This window comes from Mesoplodon bidens, assembly GCF_964165515.1.
Source record: "Mesoplodon bidens genome assembly, chromosome: 8".
Classification (NCBI taxonomy): domain Eukaryota; kingdom Metazoa; phylum Chordata; class Mammalia; order Artiodactyla; family Ziphiidae; genus Mesoplodon; species Mesoplodon bidens.
This window is the reverse complement of record NC_138165.1, coordinates 94506489-94533615: the sequence shown is the minus strand read 5'-3', so window position 1 is coordinate 94533615 and position 27127 is coordinate 94506489. Positions and strand designations below refer to the sequence as shown.

The window sequence follows — 27127 nt, the reverse complement described above, 5'->3', positions numbered from 1 at the left end:
TCTGTACTCTTAGGCAAGTTGTTTTAATCTTTAGGTTTAAGCTGCCTTAGCTGCCCAAAAGTGACAATATGTACTTTGCAGACTAGAGTAAGCTAATGAATATAAAAATACTTTGAAAAGTATGAAACATTTAAAGTGTAATATGTGGTGTTTGAAATGAATGGGAAAAGGACTAATATTAGATGAACATTGTTGTCTATAAATAGGACAACCAGCTAACCATTTAAGAAGGTAATAAAACTGGATCCTTATCTTACTCCTTCATCTAAATAGATTTTACATTGATCAAAGATTTGAATGTAAAAAAAAGGTGATAAAAGTATTATTAGAAGGGTAGAATGGATTTTAACATAATATGTGGATGGAAAAAACCTTTCTGAGTATGACATAAAACCAAAATCAATAAAGGAAAAGAGGGCTTCCGTGGTGGCGCAGTGGTTGAGAATCCGCCTGCCAATGCTGGGGACACGGGTTCGAGCCCTGGTCCAGGAATATCCCACATGCTGCAGAGCAACTAAGCCCTTGCGCCACAACTACTGAGCCTGTGCTCTAGAGCCCACATGCCACAACTACTGAAGCCCGCGCACCTAGAGCCCTTGCTCCGCAACAAGAGAAGCCATTGCAAAGAGAAGCCTGTGCACCGCAACCAAGAGTAGCCCCCGCTTGCCACTAGAGAGAAGCCCGCGCGCAGCAATGAAGACCCAATGCAGCCAAAAATAAAAATAAATAAATGTTTAAAATAAATAAATAAAGGAAAAGATTAATAACTTGGACTGTGTTAAAAATTTAAGTGATCTCTGTGACAAGGAAAAAAAGAAAAAACAAAGGAAAACTTCAGCCACAGTGACAGAGTTAATATTGCTAATAGATAAATACTGACTTTCCAAATCAGTAAGAAAAAAGACAATTCAGTAGAGAAATGGGACATATACGAAATTCAGGAAGAAGAACAGGTGGCCCATAAACACGAAAAAATTCTCAACTTCACCAGTAATTAAACAAATTCAGATTCTTACTGTCACATTGGCAGTAGTGTGAGGGGAGGCAAGATACTCTCATATACTTGGTAGGAGCTCAGAGATTTTTTTTTTGAGGAATAGTGATAATATCAATTTAGTTTAAAATTGTACATCCTTTATACCAACATACTTTTTCTAAAGAGTTTTATCCTATGAAAGTTGTTCCAGTAGTGCAAGAAGATACGTAAAAGGATGTTCGGCATTATTTGCAATGTTTTTAAATTAAAACATTCCAAATGATCATCAGTGAGCAATTAATGAAATTAAAATATAAAATACTTTTTTGCGGGGGGAGGGGCCGCGCCACAGCTTGTGGGATCTTAGTTCCCCGACCAGGGATTGAACCCCAGCCCCCAGCAGTGGAAGCACAGAGTCCTAACCACTGGACTGCCAGGGAATTCCCTTAAAATACTTTTTAAAGTATATAAAAATTCATATTTATACATTACTTTGCATGTTCTTTAAACTAGCATTGATTTCTTTAGAATAGAAGCCATTTAGTCTGCTGAACTTACAGAGAATGTTTTGGCATGTACATTACTGGAAGTATATCAGTCACTGGTTCTGACACATGTCCTTAGCATCCAGTGTCCATGTTCATGCCACAGATACACAGTGACTAACTTTTCTACAGTGTTAATTACCAAATATTTATATAGGAGAATTTCTAGCATTTTCTTTTTGCATTTAAAAATTTACCCTTTTATTATCAATACACGTTTCCAGATTTTTGCATTATTTCATTTTTTGCTTGATCCTCGTTCTAAATTTTAGTTACTGTATATATCAGAATTACTTTCTGTCAGATAAGCACTTTGATTTGTTTTATTTTTCCTGTTTCTGTTTCCTCAATATTAAATAATAATAATGACAAATCTCTTTATTAAAGTAAGTGATTAGAGATTTTTTTTTTTTTCCCACCAGCCATAAAACCTTCTCAGGGTTCTGGTAGTTTTGGAGCTATTCTGGGCAGCAGGACCTCACAGAAGGAGACCAACAGGCAGCTCTCTTACTCAGACAATCAGGTATGTTTATTTGAATCGTTTTAGCTTTTTTTAAAAAAAAGATAATCTTAGATAGACATTCTATAAAGTAGTTGCAGGAAGTAGAATTTAGACTGTAATGTCTAGTAATTCTTGCATTATCTCAAGGGTACTTTCCACATATCTGAAATTTACCACAGTGTAATTTTTAAGACCACAGCTTTGAAGTTAGATGTGGGTTTGAGACTTGGTGCTGCCACTTACTAGCCGTAGGTCATTGGAGAAGTTCCTTAAATACCCTGAGCCTTAGTACCCATCTGTAAAATTACGACAGCAATAATATTTTAAGGGTTGTTATGAGATAATGCATATTGTAAAAGTGCTTAGCCCGCGATACCATATACTAACAACCCCATAAATGTTTGCTGCTATTATTTCTTTGATGCTTTTTGGGTCTGTTCTACATTATGAACTTTGCCTCTATACTATATGATACCAGACTGTTCTCTTGGGTCTTCTGTTTGCTTTTTTTTTTTTTTTTTTGGCAGTACGCGGGCCTCTCACTGTTGTGGCCTCTCCCGTTGCGGAGCACAGGCTCCGGACGTGCAGGCTCAGCAGCCATGGCTCACGGGCCTAGCCACTCCGTGGCATGTGGGATCTTCCCGGGCCGGGGCACGAACCCGTGTCCCCTGCATCGGCAGGCGGAGTCTCAACCACTGCGCCACCAGGGAAGCCCTTTTTTACATTTTAATTGAGGTACGATTGATATGCAGTAAATTGCACATATTTAAAGTGTGCAGTTTGATACATTTTTGACTTATGTACATATCTGCAAAATCATCACTGTAATCAACCTAGTGAATGAACATAGCTATATCCCTTAAAAGCTTCTTCATCCCCCTCTGTAATCCTTCTCTCCAGCTCCCTGTCTGGCCCCTATCCCTAAGCCACAAGTGAATTGCTCTGTGTCACTCTAGATTACTTTGCATTTTCTAGAGTTTTATATAAATGGGATCAGTGTATAATTTTTTTTGTCTGGGTTTATCACTCATTATAATTACTTTGAGATTGATCCATTTACAGGTAGAAATTTAACGTGTTAGAATATTTAAACTATACGTGTTAACATATCTAGCAGAAGCAAATATACTTTCACAAATAATGATTCCCATTAGTGAGATTATAAAATCAATTTTGTGGATTGTGACTAGCATTAAATAAAGGAATAGAGGAGAAAACAGTAGAGAAGGTATTATACATAGTAAGGAAAAGTATTGGTTTCTGAAACTTCTGGTTTTATTTATATGTATGTGTAATACGTTGTGATGTAAAATATTTCTCGCTATGGGGTCATGGTCAAAAAAGGTTGAAAAATATGCAAAACAGTATGCATATAGTATGCTACTGTTTGTATAACAAGAATAAAATATTGATTTTTATTTGCATAAAAAAACAATAGAAGAGGGCTTCCCTAGTGGCACAGTGGTTGAGAGTCCGCCTGCCGATTCAGGGGACACGGCTTCGTGCCCCGGTCCGGGAAGATCCCACATGCCGCGGAGCGGCTGGGCCCGTGAGCCATGGCTGCTGAGCCTGCGCGTCCGGAGCCTGTGCTCCGCAGCGGGAGAGGCCACAACAGTGAGAGGCCCGCGTACCGCAAGAAAAAAAAAAAAAAAACAATAGAAGAATACTTATAAGGTGTAGGAGGATGGGAAGTGGAAGAACTGTGTGAATGGCATTGGGGTGATAATGAGACTTCTCAGTATATGGCTTTTATAATAGTATTTTGATTTTTTTTGAATCTTGAGAATGATTTACCCATTTGAAAATAAATTTAACTTTTAAATCGTTCATCCAGATGACCTCAGATTTTTTTCTTTCTTATTCTAAGATTGTAATTCTGTAGAAGGTAATTGGAAATATTTTCCATAGAGATAATCACATAGCTCTTAATGTAGAGTTATAAAACTTATCTGGCAGAATGCTGGTCAAAAGCACTGTTTCCCAACTAATATGTGTAAAGTGTGCATTAACTCTGAATGTTTTTAATGTGTTTTGGGGGTAGATTCTTTGATTCATCTTCTGCCAGTAGGCTCTATTTCACTTTCAGTCTCCCCATTGTTATATATATTAGTTTCATTTCTCCAAACTAGAACCCCCTCAAAAGTCATATGCTGTACATATGACTTGGCATTTAAATTGTGGCAACCAAATGTCATTATTCCTCCTTTTTCTCACATTTATGTCACTTTAAATGATCATAATTGGATTTTTTCCCCTAAAGATGTGTTTTCATGCTGGTCACTAGAACCTTGTCTTGTGTGTGTGAGTCCTTTTTTTTAAATCAGTAATTCAAAGCAAATTCCCTTCTGCTTCCAGGAATGCTGTGGAATTTGTAAGTTTACAAGAATACTGTAGGAAAATATGCGTCAAGCTTAATTTCTGACACTGACCATAAATTAGAGTCACCTAGAGTGCTTTAAAAAATGTGCTGATGAATGGGCCTCACCCCCATACCAGATAGGCTAGAATCTTTGGAGTTGGGTCTCCAGTTGTGGGTATTTTTTTTAAAGTTCCCTGTATGAGGATCACCGGTCTAAAAGTATGCCAATTAATTTGAAGAACTGGCTGTGTTAAACTTTATTCTTATAGGTCTCTTCAAAAAGAGGAAGTTTGGAAACTAAAGATGATATGCCATTTCGAAAAGTTCTTGGTAATCCAGGTAGAGGATCGATTAAGGCCGCAGCTGGAAGTGGAGTAACTGCTACCCGGACAGTTCCTTCTTTGACATCTACATCCACACCTCTTAGATCAGGGTTATTAGAAAATAGGTATGAAAGACGTTTTTTCTTTCTTAGTCATTAGCTCTGCCTGTTTATAAATGTTTTTCAGGCCTTTTAGAGAGACCAATAATTTGAGAAAAAGATTTTTCCAGTTAGAAGAAGAAAGTGTGAAGTGTGTTTTTTGGAGATAATTAGTATTTGTCTTGTGCTTTATGTTAGTGACACGTATAGAGCTTGCAGATACACAGTATATTAATTTAAATGTGGTGTAGAGAATTAGATAGCAGTAGTCACTGTTCTTGTTCTTGAGTATGTTGGTTTATACTTTTTAATAGTATGAATTACAACTTTTTAAAAATAACGTTTTTTCTCTGTTCTCTATAGGACTGAAAAGAGGAAAAGAATGCTATCATCTGGCTCAGAGCTGAATGAAGATTACCCTAAAGAAAATGATTCATCGTCGTAAGTTGCTTTAAGAACTTTTATGGCACTAGATCAGTGTTTCTTATATTGGTAATTACAACCACTAAAGAAGATCGGGATGGTGTTCAGTTTATGGGAATCCCAAAGATAGAAGAATAAGATTTAGAGTATTTTGGTGACAGTAGGTTGTGGGCTCAATAGGGAGAGGATTTGGCCATTAGTACTGCTTTGGTCATTTCCATGCACTTCTCCCATCCTAGCTTTTTTAATTTGCAGCACTTAGAAGAAGGATAGAGCTGAAGAACTCTAAATAAGTGTTTCTTGTTGGCCACTCTTTTAGCATAGACCCCCTTCCTTCCCTCTTCCCTTACCTGTAAAAAATTTTTTTTACCTTATTCATGTGAAAAGTTAGCTTAGGTAGACATGTGGACACAGTGGGGGAAGGAGAGGGTGGGATGAATTGGGAGATTAGGTTTGACATAAATACACTACTGTGTGTAAAACAGATAGCTGATGGGAACCTGCTGTACAGCACAGGGAGCTCAGCTCGGTGCTCTGGGATGACCTAGATGGGTGGGATGGGGGGCTGGGAGGGAAGTCCAAGAGGGAGGGGATATAGGTATACATATAGCTGATTCACTTCATTGTACAACCGAAACTAACACAACGTTGTAAAGCAATTATACTCCAATAAAATAAAAAAATAAAACCTTGCATAGGTTCTAGGCAAGGAGCATCAATCTTTTGGAGCTATTTTTTGTGTTGAACAAAAGGACATACCTGCAAGAGGATAGTCACCAGCTCACAGTTCTCTTCCTCATAATGGGTGGGTTGTGGGTTTTGTTTGTTTGTTTGTCTGTCTGTGTGTCTTTTGGGAGAGAAAACTTATTACACAGTTGCCAGGTAATACCTTAACAGAAATCAGTTGCTATTCAGTTAACTGGTGTTCAAGATCAAAGGGTCACCAGAAACGAGTTGGGAAAAAGCTAAAGAACCTTTATATAGTAATTGGGTTCTTGGTTCTGTTGCTGTAACATATAAAAATCTAGGTAGGTGATAAGACTGGTGTGGTATCTTAAACTACAATGACGATGGACTCAAGTTCCTTCTATCTTCTTGATCTGCCATTCTTAATAAGTAGCTTCCATTTTATGAACCAGGATAGCTTCAGCCTCCACTCTCATATCTGTATTCCTATTGGGAAGGAGGAAAGGAGCAAAGGGAGGGCATACTGCTCTCGTGTAGGCTGAAAATTGTACACACCACTTTTGTGCATATCAGATTGGCTGGAACTTAGTCATGTGGTTATATCAAGTTATGAGAAGGTCTGGGAAATGCTTAGCCCAAATTCTGCTATTATGGCAGAAGACTACAATGGTTATTTGGGGACAACTAACAGTCTGCCATAGTTTACTCTTCTAGCCACAGACTTACCTCTGTTTATCATTCTTCCCATATATAGAGTACTCCTACCTTCACCCTGCTGGAGACAACCTCCATGTCTCATTTAGTCATTGTATCCAGCTCAGAGTCCAGGATCTCTGGGTTATGTGCAGTTCTCTCCATAAGGTCCAGGTGTGCCTTGAACCATGCACCTCATGGTCTGACACCTAAAAACTAAGAGGCAGGTTAATCTGCATTCCTCACTCCCATCTCCATACACATATCATTCATTATACATTGCTGGAGTAGGCACAGGATAACCACAATAAATGTTACTGTTTAGAAAAGATAAGAATAGGAAACTGAGGAGTCATTGGTCTATAGCAGAGATAAAATCTTGTTGGGCAGAAATTGTGAAGACAGTGAAAGCAGTGGAATAAGTTCTTCATTAGCTCATGTAGCAGTCTCTGTCCTATCCTCTAGGAGAAACACTTGCTCATTGTACTCCATATGACTCCTGGCTTTGCCCTTTGATTGATTTCCTTTGTTATCTTTCAAGGCCATAGCTGAAGGGGTTTTGAAGACTATGTTCTTTGGAGCCATTCAGCTTTTGTAGCCTACGTCATGCTGGTGTAGTTCTGGAAGTTAGAAATCTGGAAGCTTTAGAAGTCTAGAAGTTTCTTTAAAGGTAGAACAAACAGGCTTTTATAGGCTTGAGAAAGAATTGGGGCCAATATTTTTGTTGTTATTTTGGTCCTTTTAATAAACTTTTAAATTTTGGAATAATTTTAGATTTACAGGAAAGTTGCAAAGATAGTATAGAATGTACCTGTATACCCCTCACGCAGTTTTCCCTAATATTTTCACAAAACTACTTCTCCATTTACCTCTTATCATTGCCTCAATTTGAGAATTAGAAGGAGTTGGATTTTTTTAGTCCCATATGGTCTCAAGTTACCACACAATTTTAATTCTAGGCCATTGGCACAGAGAAATGTATTCCTTTTCATCCTTGATTGCAAGCTGGCTAGTTCTTGCCCAGATTTATGTGTCTTGAATAGAACCTCACTGAAAGCAGTAAGAAAGACCAGTGTTCTTAATTGTCTCAACCTTTTCCTTTGAGGTCTGACTCCCAAGACATTACAGATAACAGTTCTGTAAATATTTTGCTGAAATATAACAATAGTCATCAGCTTTCCAGTCTGTAATATCTGTGTTCTTACCCTCTACCTTCCTACTGAGCTAGTTCTGCATATTATAGGTTTGTTATGGTAGCATCCCACTTCTAGTAACAAAATTTGTGTATTTGGAGTCCTGTTGTAGGGAACAAAATTCACTCTAGCTAGTTTACACACAAAGGTATTTCCATACAGAGAGCATTAAATGGCTTACAGAATCATTAGGAAAGCTGAAAATGTAGACTCTAGGTTAAGCTTTCAGGAATGATTTTGAGAGCCATGCCCCAGATCAGGTCACCAAAGATGCTCCTGGCTATCATGAAGTGAACAGCTGAATTGGAAGCTGGCATGAAAACTGTTATCTCTAGAACTGTTCTGCCACTGCCAAATGCGGAAATCCTCTACAGGAAAACCAGACACCCCCACGTTGATGTTAACCACCAGAGGTAGCAGAATACATGACCTCTCCCTATTTCCATTTCCCATATCTTGCACGAGTATATGTAATTTACCTTAAATCTTGAACACTAACTTGGAAATGTAGTTTTTTAGCTTTCTGGCTTCTGTAGAACAGGGAGGTACACTGAAAGGTGGTAGTAATGGACTTAACACGCCAGTCGACCATATTCACCACACTTTGGGGAAGTCTCAGTTGTTCCACTTTTTTTTTTTTTTTTTTTTGCGGTATGCAGGCCTCTCACTGTTGTGGCCTCTCCCGTTGTGGAGCACAGGCTCCGGATGCGCAGGCTCAGTGGCCATGGCTCATGGGCCCAGCCGCTCTGCAGCATGTGGGATCTTCCCAGACCGGGGCACGAACCCGTGTCCCCTGCATCGGCAGGCGGACTCTCAGCCACTGCGCCACCAGGGAAGCCCAGTTGTTCCACTTTGAGTTGTCTGATGAACCCTAAATTTCTAATCCTTGTTCTGGGCTAATAATACTTTTTATACCATCACAATTAAATGTTTTAAAGTTTGGACTTCCTAGAAGCAGGCTCTAGATGAACATACTTTTGCAAGTGCCTTATTAAGGAAGTACTCATAAGGTGAGACCAGTAACAGAGTAAGGAAAGCAGGACTGGGAAGGGGAAGAAGCCAACTAAGGATGTCACCTTAGATAAAAGTCCCACAGAGACTGGGCCTCATCTGGATCCAGCAGGAGGTCTGGGCTTCTTTCAACTAGAAGTAAGGAAGATGGGCTTTCATATTTCCATACTGCACTGTTTTTGGTTAACAGCTGCCTTGAGGCTTTTGGCTCTGCCTAGATGCATAAAATATTTGAAATAGCCCAAAGGCAGTCTTCTGAAGAACTGCAGGTGCTGGCAGTTGAAGACATAATAGTCTAGATGTGTGAGAAGTATAAACAGCGATCTGAGGGGGCTCTGATAGAGCATCACTATTAAGTTCATTCCATCTTATTATAGATTCTTCACATTGATGCTTTTCAATTTCTGGGTGAGAATATTAAAAAAAGGAGGGTTAGTGGGATGAGCTGCAGTTCTTTTTGTCCTTATTGCTACAAATAGCCTTGAGGCTATAACTGATATTATTATCTACTTCTACCATCCATTTTAGACTCACTGCATTTTCCACTAACACTTCTGCTGGTCTTAATGGTTTGCCTGGTGGTATGACTGAGATCTTCTTCTCTGAGGGGTCTGAGCCCCTGGTCACTGTGTACTTCTCAGGCTGTGATTGCTATAATTGCCCATTCAGAGTTAAAACTGAGCATGAGAGCACTAAGGATTCCCTGGTGAATTTCCTTTATTCCAAACGTATTCCTCCTGCCCTCATTGTATAGCAGCAACCCTGCCCCCTTATGATGATCAAAGTCGGTTCCAGTATGGTAACTCCTTTCTTTGCCTGTTGACCTGCCAGCGTGAGAAGCCCAAAATGAGTAGATAACAGCCATAGCTTTAGATTAAATGCGACTCTCCCTGTCCCCCGGTGAAAAAGTCCCCACTCTGGAAACCAGGACCTCTAGACCCACAGAATCTACATTGAGGGGACAAGAAGCACAAGAGTGTTATCAAGAGTGATACTTCGTGGGGGCATTCCTACATCTACTTCTTGGTTTCCAGACCCATGTATTCTCTATAAATGTAATGGCTTGTTGGTTTTTGCTACATATTGTGTCTTGAAGGGCACCCAGTTCCTAATGAGATCATCTCTAAGCTGCACCTTTAAAGGCTATCGGCCATCAGCTTTGAGGTAATATGGTATGTGGTAGGACCAATGGAGCCTTTGGTCATATGCCCTTATTGTACCTCCTTTTCTTTTGTATAAAGTGGGTTTCTCATTGCAGGGTGGTGTTACGTGAGATTTCATGTTAATAAATCATATACTCTTACGAGCCCTCAGGTAGCAATGCAGCCAAGACACTGTGGGCAGGAAAGGCAAAAGCAAACCTAAAATACATGCCAATCCCAGCCAGAATTAATTGCTACTCTTTCTGGGATGGAAGGTGTCTAATGTAATCAACTTATCACCAAATGACTGGTTGATTTCCTTAAAGGATAGTACTCAGTCACGGGCTGGGGATCAGCCTCTGCTGCTGACCAGTTGGACATTCAGCAGCATCAGTAGCTAAACCAGCCTTATTGAAGGGGAGCCCCTATTGTAGGGTGCATTCAGAGCTTTTATCTCTGCCACCATGGCTGTTATTCATGGGCCCTTTTGTGGAAATACTTGGATGGCTGAGTACAGAGATTGAATGGCATCTACTGGACAAGTTGCCCTGCATGATTGTTTCTTAAGTGGAGACATTAAGAGACTTAATGTCTCTTTCATGGAGTTCTCTGGTGAGCATTAACATGTGAAACAGATCTTCACCCTTTGTACATACTTCTATATGACTATCCATAAACCTCTTCCATAAATCATTTCTCCCTGATCTTCCAGTCTTATTCCTTCCAGGCCCCTGACTATCCATCCAAACCATTTGCCACCATCCAGGGATCCATTGACCCACTTTTCTCTACACACAAAGTGGATAATGAGGTGCATTTCTCAAACTCTGCACAGTGTAGGATTTTGTCTTACTCCTGTGTTCCGGCGCAGTCCCTTAGTGGGGCTGCAGTGCAGCAACAGTTCATTTTCAGCTTCTACCAATGTACCAAGATGATCCATCCATGAACCAGGCACAGGTTTTTTTCCTCTTCTTCCAGCTGGTCACCGGAATGCTCATAGGTCTGTTCTCATTATCTATTCCTATTTACTTGGATATACCACTCACATTTTATGATGGATTACTGCTGTAACTTCCTGATCTTAACAGCTTCATGGGTATGATAGCACCCAGCTCATGATGGCTTGCTCTGGTTGCATAGTCCCTTGATGACCCATAGTCTTTATGATTATTATTTACCCCATATCACTGTATCAGCTATCTAGGGTTGTATAGCAATATACTTAAAATAGTAACTATTACCGCTTACGGGTCAGTGGTCACTTGAGTGGTTCTGTTTATCTGGGTCTGGGTTGGCCAGTTGTGGTTGGATTCTCTCATTTTCTCATGCATCCATGGTCAGTTGGTAGGTTGGCTAGGGGTTGGCTGGTCCAAGGTGGCATTACTTGTATGACTGGCCATTGGCTGTCTAGTGGTTGGGGTGATGAGGGAGATTGGCCATGTTTTCTTTTGTCACCTGGCAGGTTACCCTGGAATTATTCACAAAGCTGTGTTAGGGTTCCAAGAGAATGAGTGGAAATTTGCAGGGTGCCTTTAGCCTTAGCATCAGGACTTATGTGCTGTTAATGTCTGTCACATTCGTTTGGGAAAAGGAAATCACAAGGCCAGCCTCATTAAGGGATGGGGAAATAGATTGCATTTCTTAATAGGGGACTTGGGTACAAGGAAGGGAATAATTTGGGACTTTTTTTAAACAGCTTTATTGAGATACAGTTTACACATCATAAAATTCACCTGTCTTAAATGTATAATTCTGTATTTTTGGTAAATTTATTGAGTTGTGCAACTATCAGCATAATCCAGTTTTAGAACATTTCTATAACCCTAACAAGATCCGTTGTGCATTCTACCACATTTTTCAAATGCTGGAGAGATTGCATGAGCCATATTCTCTTCTACTTTATCCAAGTCGTTCACTACATCTGAAAAATCTCGGTGGTGTAACACTATAGGATACCAAAAATTTTACCACCAGGAATGGAATTTCTGTTGCCATTGCCAAACAATTGATCCAATTCCAGAATCCTGTCCTTAGAGAGTATGCTTCCTAGACCCACTTCTAGGACTAATGGTTATAGATCAAGTTCCCCAGAAACAAACCCTGAAATGGAGAGTAGTGTGCAAATGATTTATTTAGGAATTATTCCCAGGGGATACCCAGGAAGGGAGTGAGGGAAGCAAGATATTGAAGTGCAAGAAACAAAGAATGTGTGTGATCTCAGACAGATACCTGATCTCTGAGCAGAAAAATGCAGAGGTTAGGCTTCATCCTAATCCAGAGAGAGAAATCTGTTGTATAAATTTCACCTTAAAACTGTTCTAATCCAAGGCAAGGGAGCTGGGCTTCTATACTTTAGCACCTGACCTTACTTGTGACTCTCTGAGACTTCAGGCAAAGTCTCTCTAGTAGCTTGAGGGCAATCCTGTGAAGAAGAACCCTAGGTATAGGCTATCTAAAAATTAAAAAAAAAAAACCCTAAATTGAAGAACTTGAAAAAGAATAGATATGCGTATATGTATAACTGAATCACTTTGCAGTACACCTGAAAGTAACGTACCATTGTTAATCAGCTATACTCCAATATAAAAAAAAATTGAAAACAAACAAAAAATACCTAAATTGGTGTGGATGAGAGGACACAGAAATGGGGCCAGAGGGAATCTGGATGGAGCATCTACACTGTCTGCTTACAGGCTTTATTCATGATGGTTCTCCTAAAATTAGCACTTTTAATCAAAGCATGAGCGTGTTTCTGAATGGACCCACTCTACTTAATATAGGTCCAGGTATTGGGAATAATGGAGGAAAGGGGGCTTAAGAAATTTTAATTTTGTGTTCATGAACTTAAAATTGTTTAATCACTATGAACTGAAATGTTGACATTTAGTCAATAGTATTTCAAATTACATAAACTATAAGAACATTTTGGATTTTGTTTTACTTTTCATATATATATATATATATATATATATATATATATATAAATGTATTTATTTATTTATTTTTGGCTGTGTTGGGTCTTCTTTGCTGTGCGCAGGCTTTCTATAGTTGCGTTGAGCGGGGGCTACTCTTTCTTGCGGTGCACGGGCTCTAGGCACATGGGCTTCAGTAGTTGTGGCACACGGGCTTAGTTGCTCCGTGGCATGTGGGATCTTCCTGGACCAGGGATCGAACCCATGTCCCCCGTGTTGGCAGGCGGATTCCTAACCACTGCGCCACCAGGGAAGTCCTGTTTTACTTTTTAAACCTATTCAGTATCAAGCTTGAATAGTTTACTTTTTTAGAAATTTTATTTATTAAAATTTTTTTTAATTTTAATTTTTTTAGCTTAGTTCTTAATGGATTCTTTTGGTCTTAGTAGCTGAATCATTTCATCTGGCCTTGCTTTTGGCTAAGAAAACCTATATAATATTGCTATCTCTGGTTTGACTTTTGTATAAAGAAAATACTCCTTCATTTTTGCCTAGTTACTAGGGTTATGGATTAAATTGGCTTTTGACTAGGTAATGAAAGCTTATTTTTATGATCCTCATTTGCTTAAGGCTTTGACACCTTGTAACCTGACTTCCAAGCAAATCAATGAATTCGGCAATTGAAATGTAAATTTTTAATGACAACTATTTAAAATTAAGAATTGTATCTTTATACATATATATATTTGAATTAAATTATTAACTGTAGGAACAACAAGGCTATGACAGATCCCTCAAGAAAGTATTTAACCAGCAGTAGAGAGAAGCAGCTGAGTTTGAAACAGTCAGAAGAGAATAGGACATCAGGTAAGTATTTGGTCTTTTTATAAGATACTCATTTATTGTATGATGGATTGTATTAGACTAGAAATAGAAACCTAAACTGGGGCATATATTCTCTACATTATTCAGGAATACTGTGTAATTTAGTACTAGTTATCAGGTACCAATTTGTATCTAGTGCTTGGCTAAAATATTTTTTAAAATATTAGAACTATAAGGGAATTTTTATTTTGCTTGCGAGGAATTTAAGCTTTGCCTTTTCCCCTGGTTAACTACCTAGAATTAAATTATTTCATTGTCAAAGTACCTGAACCATGGAATGAATCCAGGGAGTTAAAGTGGTTGAAATGAAAGTTCTTCAGTGTTGCTACTTATTAGAAGTTCCAGAAGATCTTGAAATTATTGCCTGAAGCAGTTGTTTAAGCTCACTTGTTCCTTGTTTTTACAAAAACTAAAAGTTTGACTGTCACTGAATTTTTATTAGTGTTTCCTATACTTAACATATCTCTCTGATCCTCTAAACTCCTTAAAGACTCAAGTATCTGGTATTGATTTGAATACTGTGTTCAACTTGAAATTAAATTGAAGCAAGCTAAAATACGGCATGATTTTGATAATTTGGGAGTTTACGAGAATTCATTTGATCAGGACTCTAGGAACGGTCTCCTTTTAGTGGTTCAGAGTTGTAACATTGGACTCCTACAGAAAGAAGTCTCTCTAATATAATTCTTACCTCTGAAATAATAATACATTATGTAAACTCCACTTACTGGTTTTCAGTTTTTGCAATCAACCTATTATAGTTAGAAAACAGAATACTTAAAGACGTAATGATCCTTAATACTGTTGAAGTTAAGGTACGTCTTACAAAAGTTGATGTAGAAGAGGAGAGAGAGAAGGAAGTAAATGGTCAAGTGATAAAAGGGTTCATGGACTAAAATGTAGAAAGTTTAAGTGTGTTAAAGTTGCAAAGTTAATCAGTAGTACTAAAATAACACAACTGATGGGGAGTTCCCTGGCAGTCCAGTGGTTAGGACTCGGCGCTTTTACTGCCGTGGGCCCAGGTTCAATCCCTGGTCAGGGAACTAAGATCCTGCAAGCCACGTGGCACGGCCAAAAAATAAATAAATAAAACAAAATAACACAACTGGTACTTGGCTGGAGAGAGGAGGACAAGAGTAGGGGTGATGTAAATAAGAAATTATTTCTAATTTTTCAAAAAGGGAATCAGCTGATATTGTTTAAAAATGAATAAATCAAGAAATTATAGAAACATTATTTAATGTTGTGGAGGAAATCGGAAAAACTAAGTTTCAAAAAATGGTTAGAGATTGGAAGCAAAATTTGTGGAGCTTTAGGGCTGGAGAGTATTCTTTTATGACCTGTTATAATGTTTTCCACAGTGTTTGATCTTTTAACATGCATATATATGTATTATTTTGATGAAAAGAAGGGGGAAAAAAGAGTTTAAATATAAACAGGCCCAATGCATAATTTTATTATTAAATGAACTTGAATGGTTGATTTAGGAATTAAACGTTTCCTGTGTCTGTTCATTTTTTAGGGCTTTTACCTTTGCAGTCATCATCTTTTTATGGTAGCAGAGCTGCATCCAAGGACTTCTCTCCTGGCAGCACTAACCTAGACAGGTATGCATTGGTTATATGCCTTGTGAAGAACTTGAAGAGCTTTCTTCTTCAGAATATTAAATGATGGGATGGGCTGTGCATTGTGCTCTAAATGAATACCCTAATTTAAAATAACAAAATTGATGAGAATTATAGATTCATGACATTTTAGTTAGAAAGTACTCTAGAAATGTTTTAGTTCAAACTCTTATTTTTTATGTTTTTCAACACAAGAATAAACTGATGTGTAGGAAGATTTGTACTGAGGCCACAGGATATGACTGGCAGTGTGATCAGATACTAGACCAGTGTATTTTCCATTGTTCCAAGTGATGAACATATGATCTGTCCTTCGGGGCATTTTAAAATTGCCTTTGTTGCCTGTGTATTTGTTAAGCTACCTGCCAAAAGTTAAGGCATTTTCTTTAAAAAGCAAAAGTTTCACATTAGTGGGTATCTTTAACTGGAAAAGGCTAGTCAGAAATTTAATTGCTGATTCTAGAGATATAGATTAAATTTTCGAGGTTTATTGGGTATGAATTTTTAAGGCAGCTGCTAAGCACTTGTCAAGGAGGTGTGATCATGGAATGCTGCACAGAGGGGCAATGATAATGATAAAAAGTGAGGGTAATGGTGTATAATAGATATGATGTGTAATGACCTATTAAGTCATATTTTGTTTTTTACTAGAATTTAATTCAAAGTGGTAAAGACATCTGGATTATTTGTATTAAATGATTAAGGCAAAATAAAGAATTTGATATTGTATATTTAGCCTTGGGTGGTATCTGTCAAGAACTTTATGACTGCAGTGGTAACTAAATTATTTGAATTTAAGGCAGAGGAAGCTTGACATTTCTGCTTTTTAGAAGAATCTTAAAGGAATCTAAGTTGAAAAAAGAAAGAACTAAATTTGGTTTTCAAGTGATTTATTAAATACAGTACAAATTTCTTCTCAAAATAATAGAATGAGCATATTCATTGCACCTAGGAATGATTGAGGAAATAAAAATTTCTTTTAATGCAAAGCTGCACTCAAGGATAAGGTGAAAATTTCCAGATTGGTGAGCAAACTAATACTGAGTAAAGGCTGAAGCCATAAAGCACTTACAAAACACAGACTGGAGTCAAGTATTTAGGGCTGGGTCTTCAAAACCAGCATGAGATTGGGAACTGAACATGAGCCCAGACTAGAATTTGGTTTCTTATATGAAGCTGCGTGAAGCTGGGTATCTAGAACTGTTCTCTGTACTAGTAAACCAAGGCGCAACACTTCTGTATAACTACCTGAGTTTGGAACCATAAATATGCTGCTTGCCTGATGCTCCCTAAACAGAGAGCAAATACCCCAAAATGGGAATTGCAATGATTGGCATCTGCTGTAGTGTTACCTGCATAGGGGCAAGAATTCTTAACCCCTGATATAAAGTCCTATGCAGGTTAGAGGTCCAGACTGATACAGCTACTAAACACATCAAAAATGCATGATCATGGGATGTAGCACAGAGAGGAGATGGTAAATGTAAATGAAATTAAGAGAATTATGTTGGGCTCCTTGGTCTACCCTCCATGTCTTAATAGCATTTTGAAAAAAAAAGAAAAAGACAAAGGAGAATAAAGGCAAGGATTTGTCAAAGAAAGAATGGATGAAAATGGTGGAAGTCCACATTGAAATGCCTCAACAAATGCCAAACAGCCAATATATATATTTTTTAATCCACATTGTAGAAGATGATGGGTAAAGAAATTTTAAAAACTAAGAGAAAGAAAAATATCGTCTATAAAAGGAAAACTGACATTAGCAACAATAGGAACAGAAGACACGGGAGTAATAATATCAAAGAATTCCATATCCAGCTAAATTTTAATTCAAGAATGCAGACAGAACTTCCCTGGTGGTCCAGTGGTTAAGACTCCTTGCTTCCAACTACTGAAGCCCGCGTGCCTAGAGCCCATGCTCCGCAACAAGAGAAGCCACCGCAATGAGAAGCCGGTGCACCACAACGAAGGGTAGCCCCCGCTCGCCACAACTAGAGAAAGCCTGCATGCAGCAACGAAGACTCAAGGCAGCCAAAAATAAAATAAGTAAATTAATTAATTAAAAAAAAAAGACTCCGTGCTTCCAATGCAGGGGGCACAGGTTCGATCACTTGTCGGGGAAGTTCCACATGCTGCACCATGCAGCCAAAAAAAGAGAATAAAGAACGACATGTTTATTAAATTCAAAAGATGAAAACAACTTCTGAAAAATTGCTGTTTTTAGACATACAAAGACAGAATTTATTTAGCAAGAAGAAAACTGAACAAAAGGAGTAGAAGTAAGAAAAATCAGTGAGCAAAAAAAAATGTTAAGCATATTTAAAAATTAAATACCTTTAAAATTTATTCTTTTGTATAGGTAATAAGGGTGTATGATAGAAACTTCAAAAGTTTCAGGGTGCATATAGTGAACAATAAATCTCTCCTAACTCCTACTTGTTCATTTTCTTTCAAGAGGCAACTACTGTTACTGATATCCTTCCAGGCTTATTCTATGCATCTAAATACATTTTGACACTACTGGGCATATACCCTGAGAAAACCATAATTTTAAGAGTCATGTACCAAAATGTTCAATACAGCCCTATTTACAATAGCCCGGAGATGGAAACAACCTAAGTGTCCATCATCGGATGAATGGATGAACAAGATGTGGCACATATATACAATGGACTATTACTCAGCCATGAAAAGAAACAAAATTGAGCTATTTGTAATGAGGTGGATAGACCTAGAGTCTGTCATACAGAGTGAAGTAAGTCAGAAAGAGAAAGACAAATACCGTGTGCTAACACATCTATATGGAATATAAGAAGAAAAAAAATGTCATGAAGAACCTAGGGGTAAGACAGGAATAAAGACACAGACCTACTAGAGAATGGGCTTGAGGATATGGGGAGGGGGAAGGGTAAGCTGTGACAAAGCGAAAGAGAGGCATGGACATATATACACTACCAAACGTAAGGAAGATAGCTAGTGGGAAGCAGCCGCATAGCACAGGGAGATCAGCTCGGTGCTTTGTGACCGCCTGGAGGGGTGGGATAGGGAGGGTGGGAGGGAGACGCAAGAGGGAGGGGATATGGGAACATATGTATATGTATAACTGATTCACTTAGTTATAAAGCAGAAACTAACACACCATTGTTAAGCAATTATGCTCCAATAAAGATGTAAAAAATAATAATAATAAATAAAATAAATAAATACATTTTGATAGCTTTTATAAAATGATGATAGAATTAAAAACAAAAAAATTAATAAAATATACAATAAGAAGAAATAAAGAAGTGGAGAAAAGTACAGGGAAATTAAAACATTTTAAGTTCGTTTTTTGTTTGAGAGGAGGCCACAGTTAACATAGATATATTAAAAAGTTAAAGATGACTTCCACTTCTGGCCAAGATGGAATAACAGGGACCAGATTACCCTCCTTCATGAAACAACTAAGAACCTGGACAAACTGTATGAAACAATGGATCTTGAGACATTGGACATGAGTCAGTGAAGGACAGTGATCCCTGAGAGATGGGAAACAAATTAAGCTCATTACTGCCTCAGCTTGCTTCCTAGTAAAAGTTTCCAGGTTGCTACACAAGGAGGGAGAACCATGCAGAGCTAGCCCTGTGCTCTTCCTGAGTTGAAGAAGTGGAGCTAGGAGTCCAGGGAGGCCAAGGGCGGCTAGAATTCACCAAGCAGAGTACCAGAGGGGAAAGCTGCACAGAGAAGGAATTGCAGAGATCTGCAGAGGGTCCCCTTGAGTATTCATTTTGAGTGCTGAACAGCATATGCAGGTGAGGAAACTAGTCAAGGCCAGGGAAAGAACCACCCAAAAGGATGTAAGGGAATAATACTTGCAGTATACATAAAGCCAGGCATAGTTCCTGTTCCTAATAGCAGCAATTTGAATGCCTAAGAAAGGTCTCGCCTCATTAGTGAGGAAAAACTATCCCTAGACGAATTGCTGCTCTTTTCCCACATGACAAACATTAAAAGCAAGATCGAAAAAGATCAAACTGTTTCCCGGTAACCTAACCACATCCCAGAACAAAATTTGAGAATGTTTATAGAAATAAAAAATACACAGCACCCCACAAGATAAAATTCACAATGTCTGACATCCAAGAAAATATTACTAAACTTACAAACAAACAGGAAAATACAACTCATAAGAAGAGAAAAATTAACAAATACTCAGAAATGACACATATGATAGAATTAGTAGACAAAGATTTTGAGTTATTAACCTAAATAATGACATTAAATATAAGTACACTAAATGTTTCAGTTAAAGAGAAAGACTGGATTTTAAAGGAAGAAGAAGAATCCATGTGCTGTTTAAAAGACAACTACAGTATAAAGATGGAGAAAGGTTGAAAGCAAAAGGATGAAAACAGATACACCTTTCATTGTCCAAACTACAATATGTAGGAGTACATAGTAAGAAATAAAACTGATAGAAAGCTAATGATAACTTTTAGGGTAGAGGAATGGGGTTGTGATTGGGAAGGGATACTTGGAGGTTTTTGACATTAATGGTTGTTTACATATGTGTTTGCTTTATAAAAATATTGTTAAGCTCCACACTTGATTTTTAATTAATAAACTTTTCTTTCTAGAGCAGTTTTAGGTTCACAGCAAAATTGAACAGAAAGTGCAAAGTGTGCCTAATACCCCCATCCTCCCTCACACACAAAACTTCCCTCACTATCAACATCCTGTACCACAGTGTTACACATTTGATTTTTATATACTTTTCTGTATTCTATTTCACAATTTTTTTTTTTTGAGTAAAAAACCAGACACTGGCTAACAGATGGCCTAGGCAGACAATAAGTTGTTTGGGGACAATTGGTTTTTCCTTATAAAAAAGCAAATACTGGGCTTCCCTGGTGGCGCAGTGGTTGAGAGTCCGTCTGCCGATGCAGGGGACGTGGGTTCGTGCCCTGGTCCGGGAAGATCCCACATGCCGCGGAGCGGCTGGGCCCGTGAGCCATGGCCGCTGGGCCTGCGCGTCCGGAGCCTGTGCTCCGCAATGGGAGAGGCCACAACAGTGAGAGGCCTGCGTACCGCAAAAAAAAAAAAAAAAAAAAAAAGCAAATACTATTCCTGCTTTACAAGATGCAAAAAGTAAATGTTCAGACAGCTTGAAGACCTGAGTAGGAGGGAAAACAAGATTTTAAACTTTTAAAAGAAAATATAGGAAAACGTTTCTCTGACCTTACATTACAGAATGATTCCTTTTTTTTTTTAAATTTATTCATTTATTTTTGGTTGCAATGGGTCTTCGTTGCTGTGTGCGGGCTTTCTCTAGTTGCAGTGAGCGGGGGCTACTCTTCGTTGTGACGCGCAGGCTTCTCATTGCGATGGCTTCTCTTGTTGCGGAGCATGGGCTTTAGGCGCGTGGGCTTCAGTAGTTGTGGCACGTGGGCTCAGTAGTTATGGCTCGCAGGCTCAGTAGTTGTGACGCACCGGCTTAGTTGCTCTGCGGCATGTGGGATCTTCACGGGCCAGGGCTCGAACCCATGTCCCCTGCATTGGAAGGCGGATTCTTATCCATTGCGCCACCAGGGACGTCCCTACAGAATGATTCTTAAACCAGACACAGAAATTGAAACCATAAAGAAAAGATTGGTATGTTCAACTTTGGTAGTAATCAGGAAAATATAAAACAAAATAACAATGAGATCATGTTTCACTCATTAGAGTGATAATAATGTAATGGAGACTATGTAAAGAAAGGGAAATTCACTACTGATGGAAATATAAATTGGTACAGCCTTTTTGGAAAACAGTCACTATCTAGGAAAACTTTAAATGAAAATACTCCTATCATTTTCACTGCTAAGCATATAAATTAGAGTAAGTTCTCAAGGAGATTGGGTAAGAATATTTGTTGTCTAGCAGTGGAAAAAGTTCACTGCCTAAATGTTTTCAAGACTAGGTAAACTAATGTATGATAGTCATTAAGTGGATAAAAGTGAATAAAGAAGTAAAACTATTTATGGCTTTTCTCAGGCCATTAACTTGGATTATTTTGATTATAGGTTATGTAGGTACAGTATTATGCCTTCAGCTCCCTATCAACAGATTTACTGATTTACATTTGTGAACTTTTCTCCCAAGTGATCATTATTACTGATATTTCCTCAAATTCAGGATTTTTTTCCCCTAGACCTTGACTTCTCTGAATCTACTGGGGGAAGAAAGTAACATTCAAAATTGTTATGCTTCTTCATTTTTTCTTTTTTATAGGACTAATATTTCAAGCCAAACTCCCTCTGCCAAAAGAAGTTTGGGATTTCTTCCTCAGCCAGCTCCTCTTTCTGTTAAAAAACTGAGGTGTAACCAGGATTACACTGGCTGGAACAAACCAAGAGTGCCCCTTTCCTCTCACCAACAGCAGCAACTGCAGGGGTAGGTAAATTCTTTTATTTTGCTTTCTTTTTATAAAATGATTCAACTGAAGTATGTTTTACTTGGTATAAAAAAAATGATTAAAGGAGTCATATTAATTTTAGTTCTCAAATATTTGCTCACTGATTAAAGATTTCTCACATCCATAAAATTCAGTCCATTATCTGGCCTCTAATTTTCAAACTTTGAAAAAATATATATGCATATATATATATATATATATATATATATATATATAGACATTTGTCAAAAGCAGAAAGTGCATATTCTTAAATCCCATACATGTCATCTCCTGAGATACTTCAACATTAATTTTATTTATATCCTTCCCAGCCCCTTCATGCTTATATTCTTATTAAACACCCAAAAATGAGACCATGGTATAATAACTATAATAATAATAGCAGCTTTATCTAAAGTGTTTGCTACGTGCCAGAGACTGTGCTAAGCATTTAAATGAATTTTTTTCTTTAAATCTTCGCAGTAGCTCTCTGAGCTAGACGTATTAAAAAATCTATTTTTATAGATGAAGTAACTAAGGCTTAGAGAAGTTAATTAACTTACTTGAGGTGTTGTAGTACAGCAGTAGTAAATCTAGGCAATTGGACTGCACTTGCATTTTTTTCCTTCCAATTTTATTGAGATATAATTGACGTACAGCACTGTGTAAGTTTAAATTGTACAGCATAATGATTTGACTTACATACATCATGAAATGATTACCACAGTAAGTTTAGTGAATATCCATCATCTTATATAGATGTAAAACAAAAGAAAAAGAAAAAATATTTTTCTCATTGAAGTGTAGTTGATTTACAATGTTGTGTTAATTTCTGCTATACAGCAAAGTGATTCAGTTATACATATATATACATTGGTTTTTTTAATATCTTTTCCATGATGGTTTATCATAGGCTATTTTTTTAAATTTATTTTATTTATTTATTTATTTTTGGCTATGTTGGGTCTTTGTTGCTGCACGTGGGCTTTCTCTAGTTGCGGTGAGCAGGGGCCTACTCTTCGTTGAGGTGCATAGGCTTCTCATTGCAGTGGCTTCTCTTGATGTGGAGCATGGGCTCTAGGCGTGCAGGCTTCAGTAGTTGTGGCACACGGGTTCAGTAGTTGTGGCTCGCGGGCTCTAGAGCTTAGGCTCAGTAGTTGTGGCGCACGGGCTTAGTTGCTCCATGGCATGTGGGATCTTCCTGGACCAGGGCTCGAACCCATGTCCCCTGCATTGGCAGGTGGATTCTTAATCACTGTGCCACCAGGGAAGCCCTATCATGCTATCATAGGCTCTTGAATATAGTTGTCTGTGCTATACAGTAGGACCTTGTTGTTTATCCATTCTATATATAATAGCTTACATCTGCTAACCCCAATCTCCCACTCTTTCCTTTCCCCCAGCCCCCTCTCCCTTGGCAACCACCAGTCTGTTATCTATGTTTGTGGTTCTGTTTCTGTTTCATAGATAGGTTCATTTGTGTCATATTTTAGATTCCTCATATAAGTGATATCATATGGTATTTGTCTTTCTCTTTCTGACTTACTTCAGTTAGTATGGTAATATCTAGTTGCATCCATGTTGCTGCATATGGCATTATTTCATTCTTTTTTTTTTTTTTTCTTGTGGTACGTGGGCCTCTCACTGCTGTGGCCTCTCCCGTTGTGGAGCACAGGCTCCCGACGCGCAGGCTCAGTGGCCATAGCTCACGGGCCTAGCCGCTCCACGGCATGTGGGATCCTCCCGGACCGGGGCACGAACCCGCGTCCCCTGGATCGGCAGGCGGACTCTCAACCACTGTGCCACCAGGGAGACCCCTCATTCTTTTTTATGGCCAAGTAATATTCCATTGTGTATATATACCACATCTTCTTCATCCATTTATCTGTCAGTGGACATTTAGGTTGTTTCCATGTCTTGCCTGTTGTGAATAGTGCTGCTATGAACATAGGGGTTCATGTATCTTTTTGAATTATAGTTTTGTCTGGATATATGCCCAGGATTGGGATTGCTGGATCATATGGTAATTCTATTTTTAGTTTTCTGAGGAACCTCCGTACTGTTTTTCACAGTGGCTGCACCAATTTACATTCCCACCAACAGTGTAGGAGAGTTCCCTAGAGAAAATATTTTTTCCTTTCTCAAGAATCTTTGAGAACTCTTAGGATTTACTCTCTTAACAACTCTCCTATATAACACATAGCAGTGTTAATTATATTAATCATGTTGTACATTATATTCCTAGTAATTACTTATCTGATAACTGGAAGTTTATACCTTTTCACCACATTCATCCAGTTCCCCCTTCCCCTACTCCCCACGTCCAGTAACCACAAATCTGATCTCTTCTGTGAGTTTGTTTGTTTATTTATTTGTTTTTGAAGTATAAGTGACCTACAACACTATGTTAGTACTGGTGCACAACATAGTGATTCAGTATTTCTGTACATTTCAAAATGATCACCATGTTCACTTGCATTCTTAATCACTATGCTATATTACTTCTCTGTTCCCTGATTTCATTCTACCCCACATTAATTATGGGCATCCTCTTATGTTAGTACATAACCTTTAACCATGTTAGTGTGCATTTAGATTCCCCCTTTTTCCAATTATAATCCAGGCTAAAACGAACATTTTTATATACATGTGTTTTTAATATTTGTTAGAACTTTTCTATAGGAAAAATTCTTGGTAATAGAATTGTTAAGACTAAGAGAAGCACTTTGAAATTTTTGATTACGCTTACCACATTGCTTTCCCAAAACCTACCAGCTTGTTTGTTTTTAATCTCACTCAGATTACTGTTTTTCCCCAGCTTTCGGATTACCTTTTTACTTGAGTGACTGGTGTCTGCCAGTTTGGTTTATCCATAGTAGTTTATTTGCCTCATATTTTAGCAGAAAAGAACATAAAACTTGTAATGAAAATATTTCACTTTCTTCTCTACTTACTTTTCTTCTCTGAGCCTCTTCTTTTTTGCTTTGTCTTCTAAAATGTTTACCTTCCAGTTTAATTCTTAATTTCCTTTCTTCTTCATTCTCATTGTTCTGCCTCAAATTATTATCTTGCTGCTTCCTTACCAGACGTTTTTATATTAGTCTGTCCTATTTTGTGACCATTTTTCATCCATATCTTATTTCTATCTACCTTGACCTTACTTGGCTCATCTTCTTAGTGCCTCCTCCTATGTATTTTATAGTTTACTTTTGGTCTCTGTCATTCATATCCTTCTGAGTCCTTTGATATCCTTGAGTTACCCTTGGTGCTCCAGGCTCCCTCTCTACCTCCAGTGTTTCTTTAATTTCTGTATAGTACCTGTACCCAGCTTTCCTTTTTTCAGACTTCTTGCAGGAATTTGAGTGCAGTATTTCAAGTAGGCTAAATACCCAGGACTAAGGACTCCTTAAAAAACAAACAAATAAACAAAAATACCGAGTAGAAAACTGCCAATTCTAGAGGATAATGGAGGCTACCTAATTCCAGTATTCCTCACAAATCCCCCACAAAACATAAAAAGTATGAGGAGTTCAAAGAAAAACACATATAACCTTTAGCATTCTGGGAGACAAAGAATACCATCACCTTTAAACTACTTTCTAAGTAGAGAAGCAAAGCAGATTCTAGCAGTGTTCCTGTTTCCCACTGCTTTAAGCCTGTGGGTGCTGAGAGTCAGGGACAAGAGGCTTAAGAGATTTCATGAAAAAAGAATATATAGGAGTAAAAGACTTAGATGAAGCACAGAAAAAAATCACTCTCAGAAAGAGAAATTCAAATACTAAGTTTCTAAATATTGAATATAGGTCTGGATCTTGGTTGTTTGCAGCACTGGTTACAGGGAAGGGGCTTGAAAGTAAGTGGTATCAGAAGTCACAAAGAGTACTATTTAAAGTGGACAGGCTAGATAGTAAAAAAAAAAAAAACTTAAAAAACAAGGAGTATGGGCTTCCCTGGTGGCGCAGTGGTTGAGAGTCCGCCTGCCGATGCGGGGGACACGGGTTCACACCCCGGTCCGGGAAGATCCCACATGCTGCGGAGCGGCTGGGCCCGTGAGCCATGGCCGCTGAGCCTGTGCATCCGGAGCCTGTGCTCCGCAACGGGAGAGGCCACAACAGTGAGAGGCCTGTGTACCGGAAAAAAAAAAAAAGGTTTATGAGCACTATAAAGAAGTACAAATACAGATATAACCACTTTTAAAAAAGCCTTTCTTAAAACCAAAAGAAATATTTCTAAAACACACGAAATAGATAAGTAAAACTATAACAACATGACAGAGTTGAGTCCAAATGTAAGAATTACTCCAGATTGAAGAAAACTAAAGAGACATGAAAACTAAATGCATTATGTTATCCTGAACTGAATCTTGTGCTTAGGGAGAAAAAAATACTGTGAAGAAACATTGTCAATTGACAAAATTGGATTAAAGAAAGTATATTAGATAAGAGTATTATGTTAGCATTAAATTTTATAATGCTCGTAGCTGTACTCTGGTTATATAAGAGAATGTTCTCGTTCTTTTGAAATATACCCTGAAGTATTTAGAGCTAAATGGGTATGATCTATGCAGCCTACTCTCAGATGGTTCAGGAAAAATAGAGAGAGAGAGGTGTTAAATGATAAAGCACAGAGTACAAAAGGGTTAACAGTTGGTGAATCTAGGTAAAGAATGTTATTCTGTGCAACTTTTCTGAAAGTTTGAGAATATTTCCAAACAAAAGTTTTTTTAAAAATATGTACTTTGGAATAATGTTTGGCGGTACCCATTAAGCGTATATATATTCTATATAAGTCCCCAGTCCTTTTTAGCATTCATTTGAAAATGTATAATTTTCCTTGAGATGAAACTAAGTTGTATTAATGTTATACTGCATCAGCATCAACTGGGATCCTGTTAGAAGCGCACATTTTTTGCACCTTCCCTGTCCAGACCTACAGAATCAGAAACTCGGGAGTTGGGCCCTAGCAATATGTATTTTAACAAACCCTCCAGGTGATTCTGATGCATGCTATAGTGGAGAACCCCTGCTCAAGTGAACATACTTCAGGAACTACTGTTGTCTTCAAAAGTACTATTTCTTTCATTTTCAGCTTCTCCAATTTGGGAAATACCTGCTATATGAATGCTATTTTACAGTCTCTGTTTTCACTCCAATCATTTGCAAATGACTTGCTCAAGCAAGGTATCCCATGGAAGAAAATTCCACTCAACGCACTTATCAGGTAACTGTTATGTACTTACTGAGTAACATTTTTACCTTATTTATTATAGAATAATGGAGTATTAGACACTTAAAATTTTATGTGCCATTGTTAGCAGTCCTTAAAATATAATACCATC

At 38.0% G+C, this 27127-nt stretch overlaps 1 protein-coding gene across 6 annotated transcripts in view; it reads left to right on the top strand.

The window, feature by feature from the left end:
- Nucleotides 1–27127, top strand: part of USP37 (ubiquitin specific peptidase 37) — a 96124-nt gene that overhangs the window by 16444 nt on the left and 52553 nt on the right. For all 6 annotated transcript variants that reach the window (XM_081243292.1, XM_081243294.1, XM_081243289.1 and 3 more), the window contains 7 exons: nt 1944–2044; nt 4652–4830; nt 5167–5244; nt 13634–13731; nt 15272–15356; nt 21627–21788; nt 26878–27009. In XM_081243292.1, the coding sequence (XP_081099418.1) occupies nt 1944–2044; nt 4652–4830; nt 5167–5244; nt 13634–13731; nt 15272–15356; nt 21627–21788; nt 26878–27009 (835 nt within the window). The remainder of the gene's footprint in view (nt 1–1943; nt 2045–4651; nt 4831–5166; nt 5245–13633; nt 13732–15271; nt 15357–21626; nt 21789–26877; nt 27010–27127) is intronic.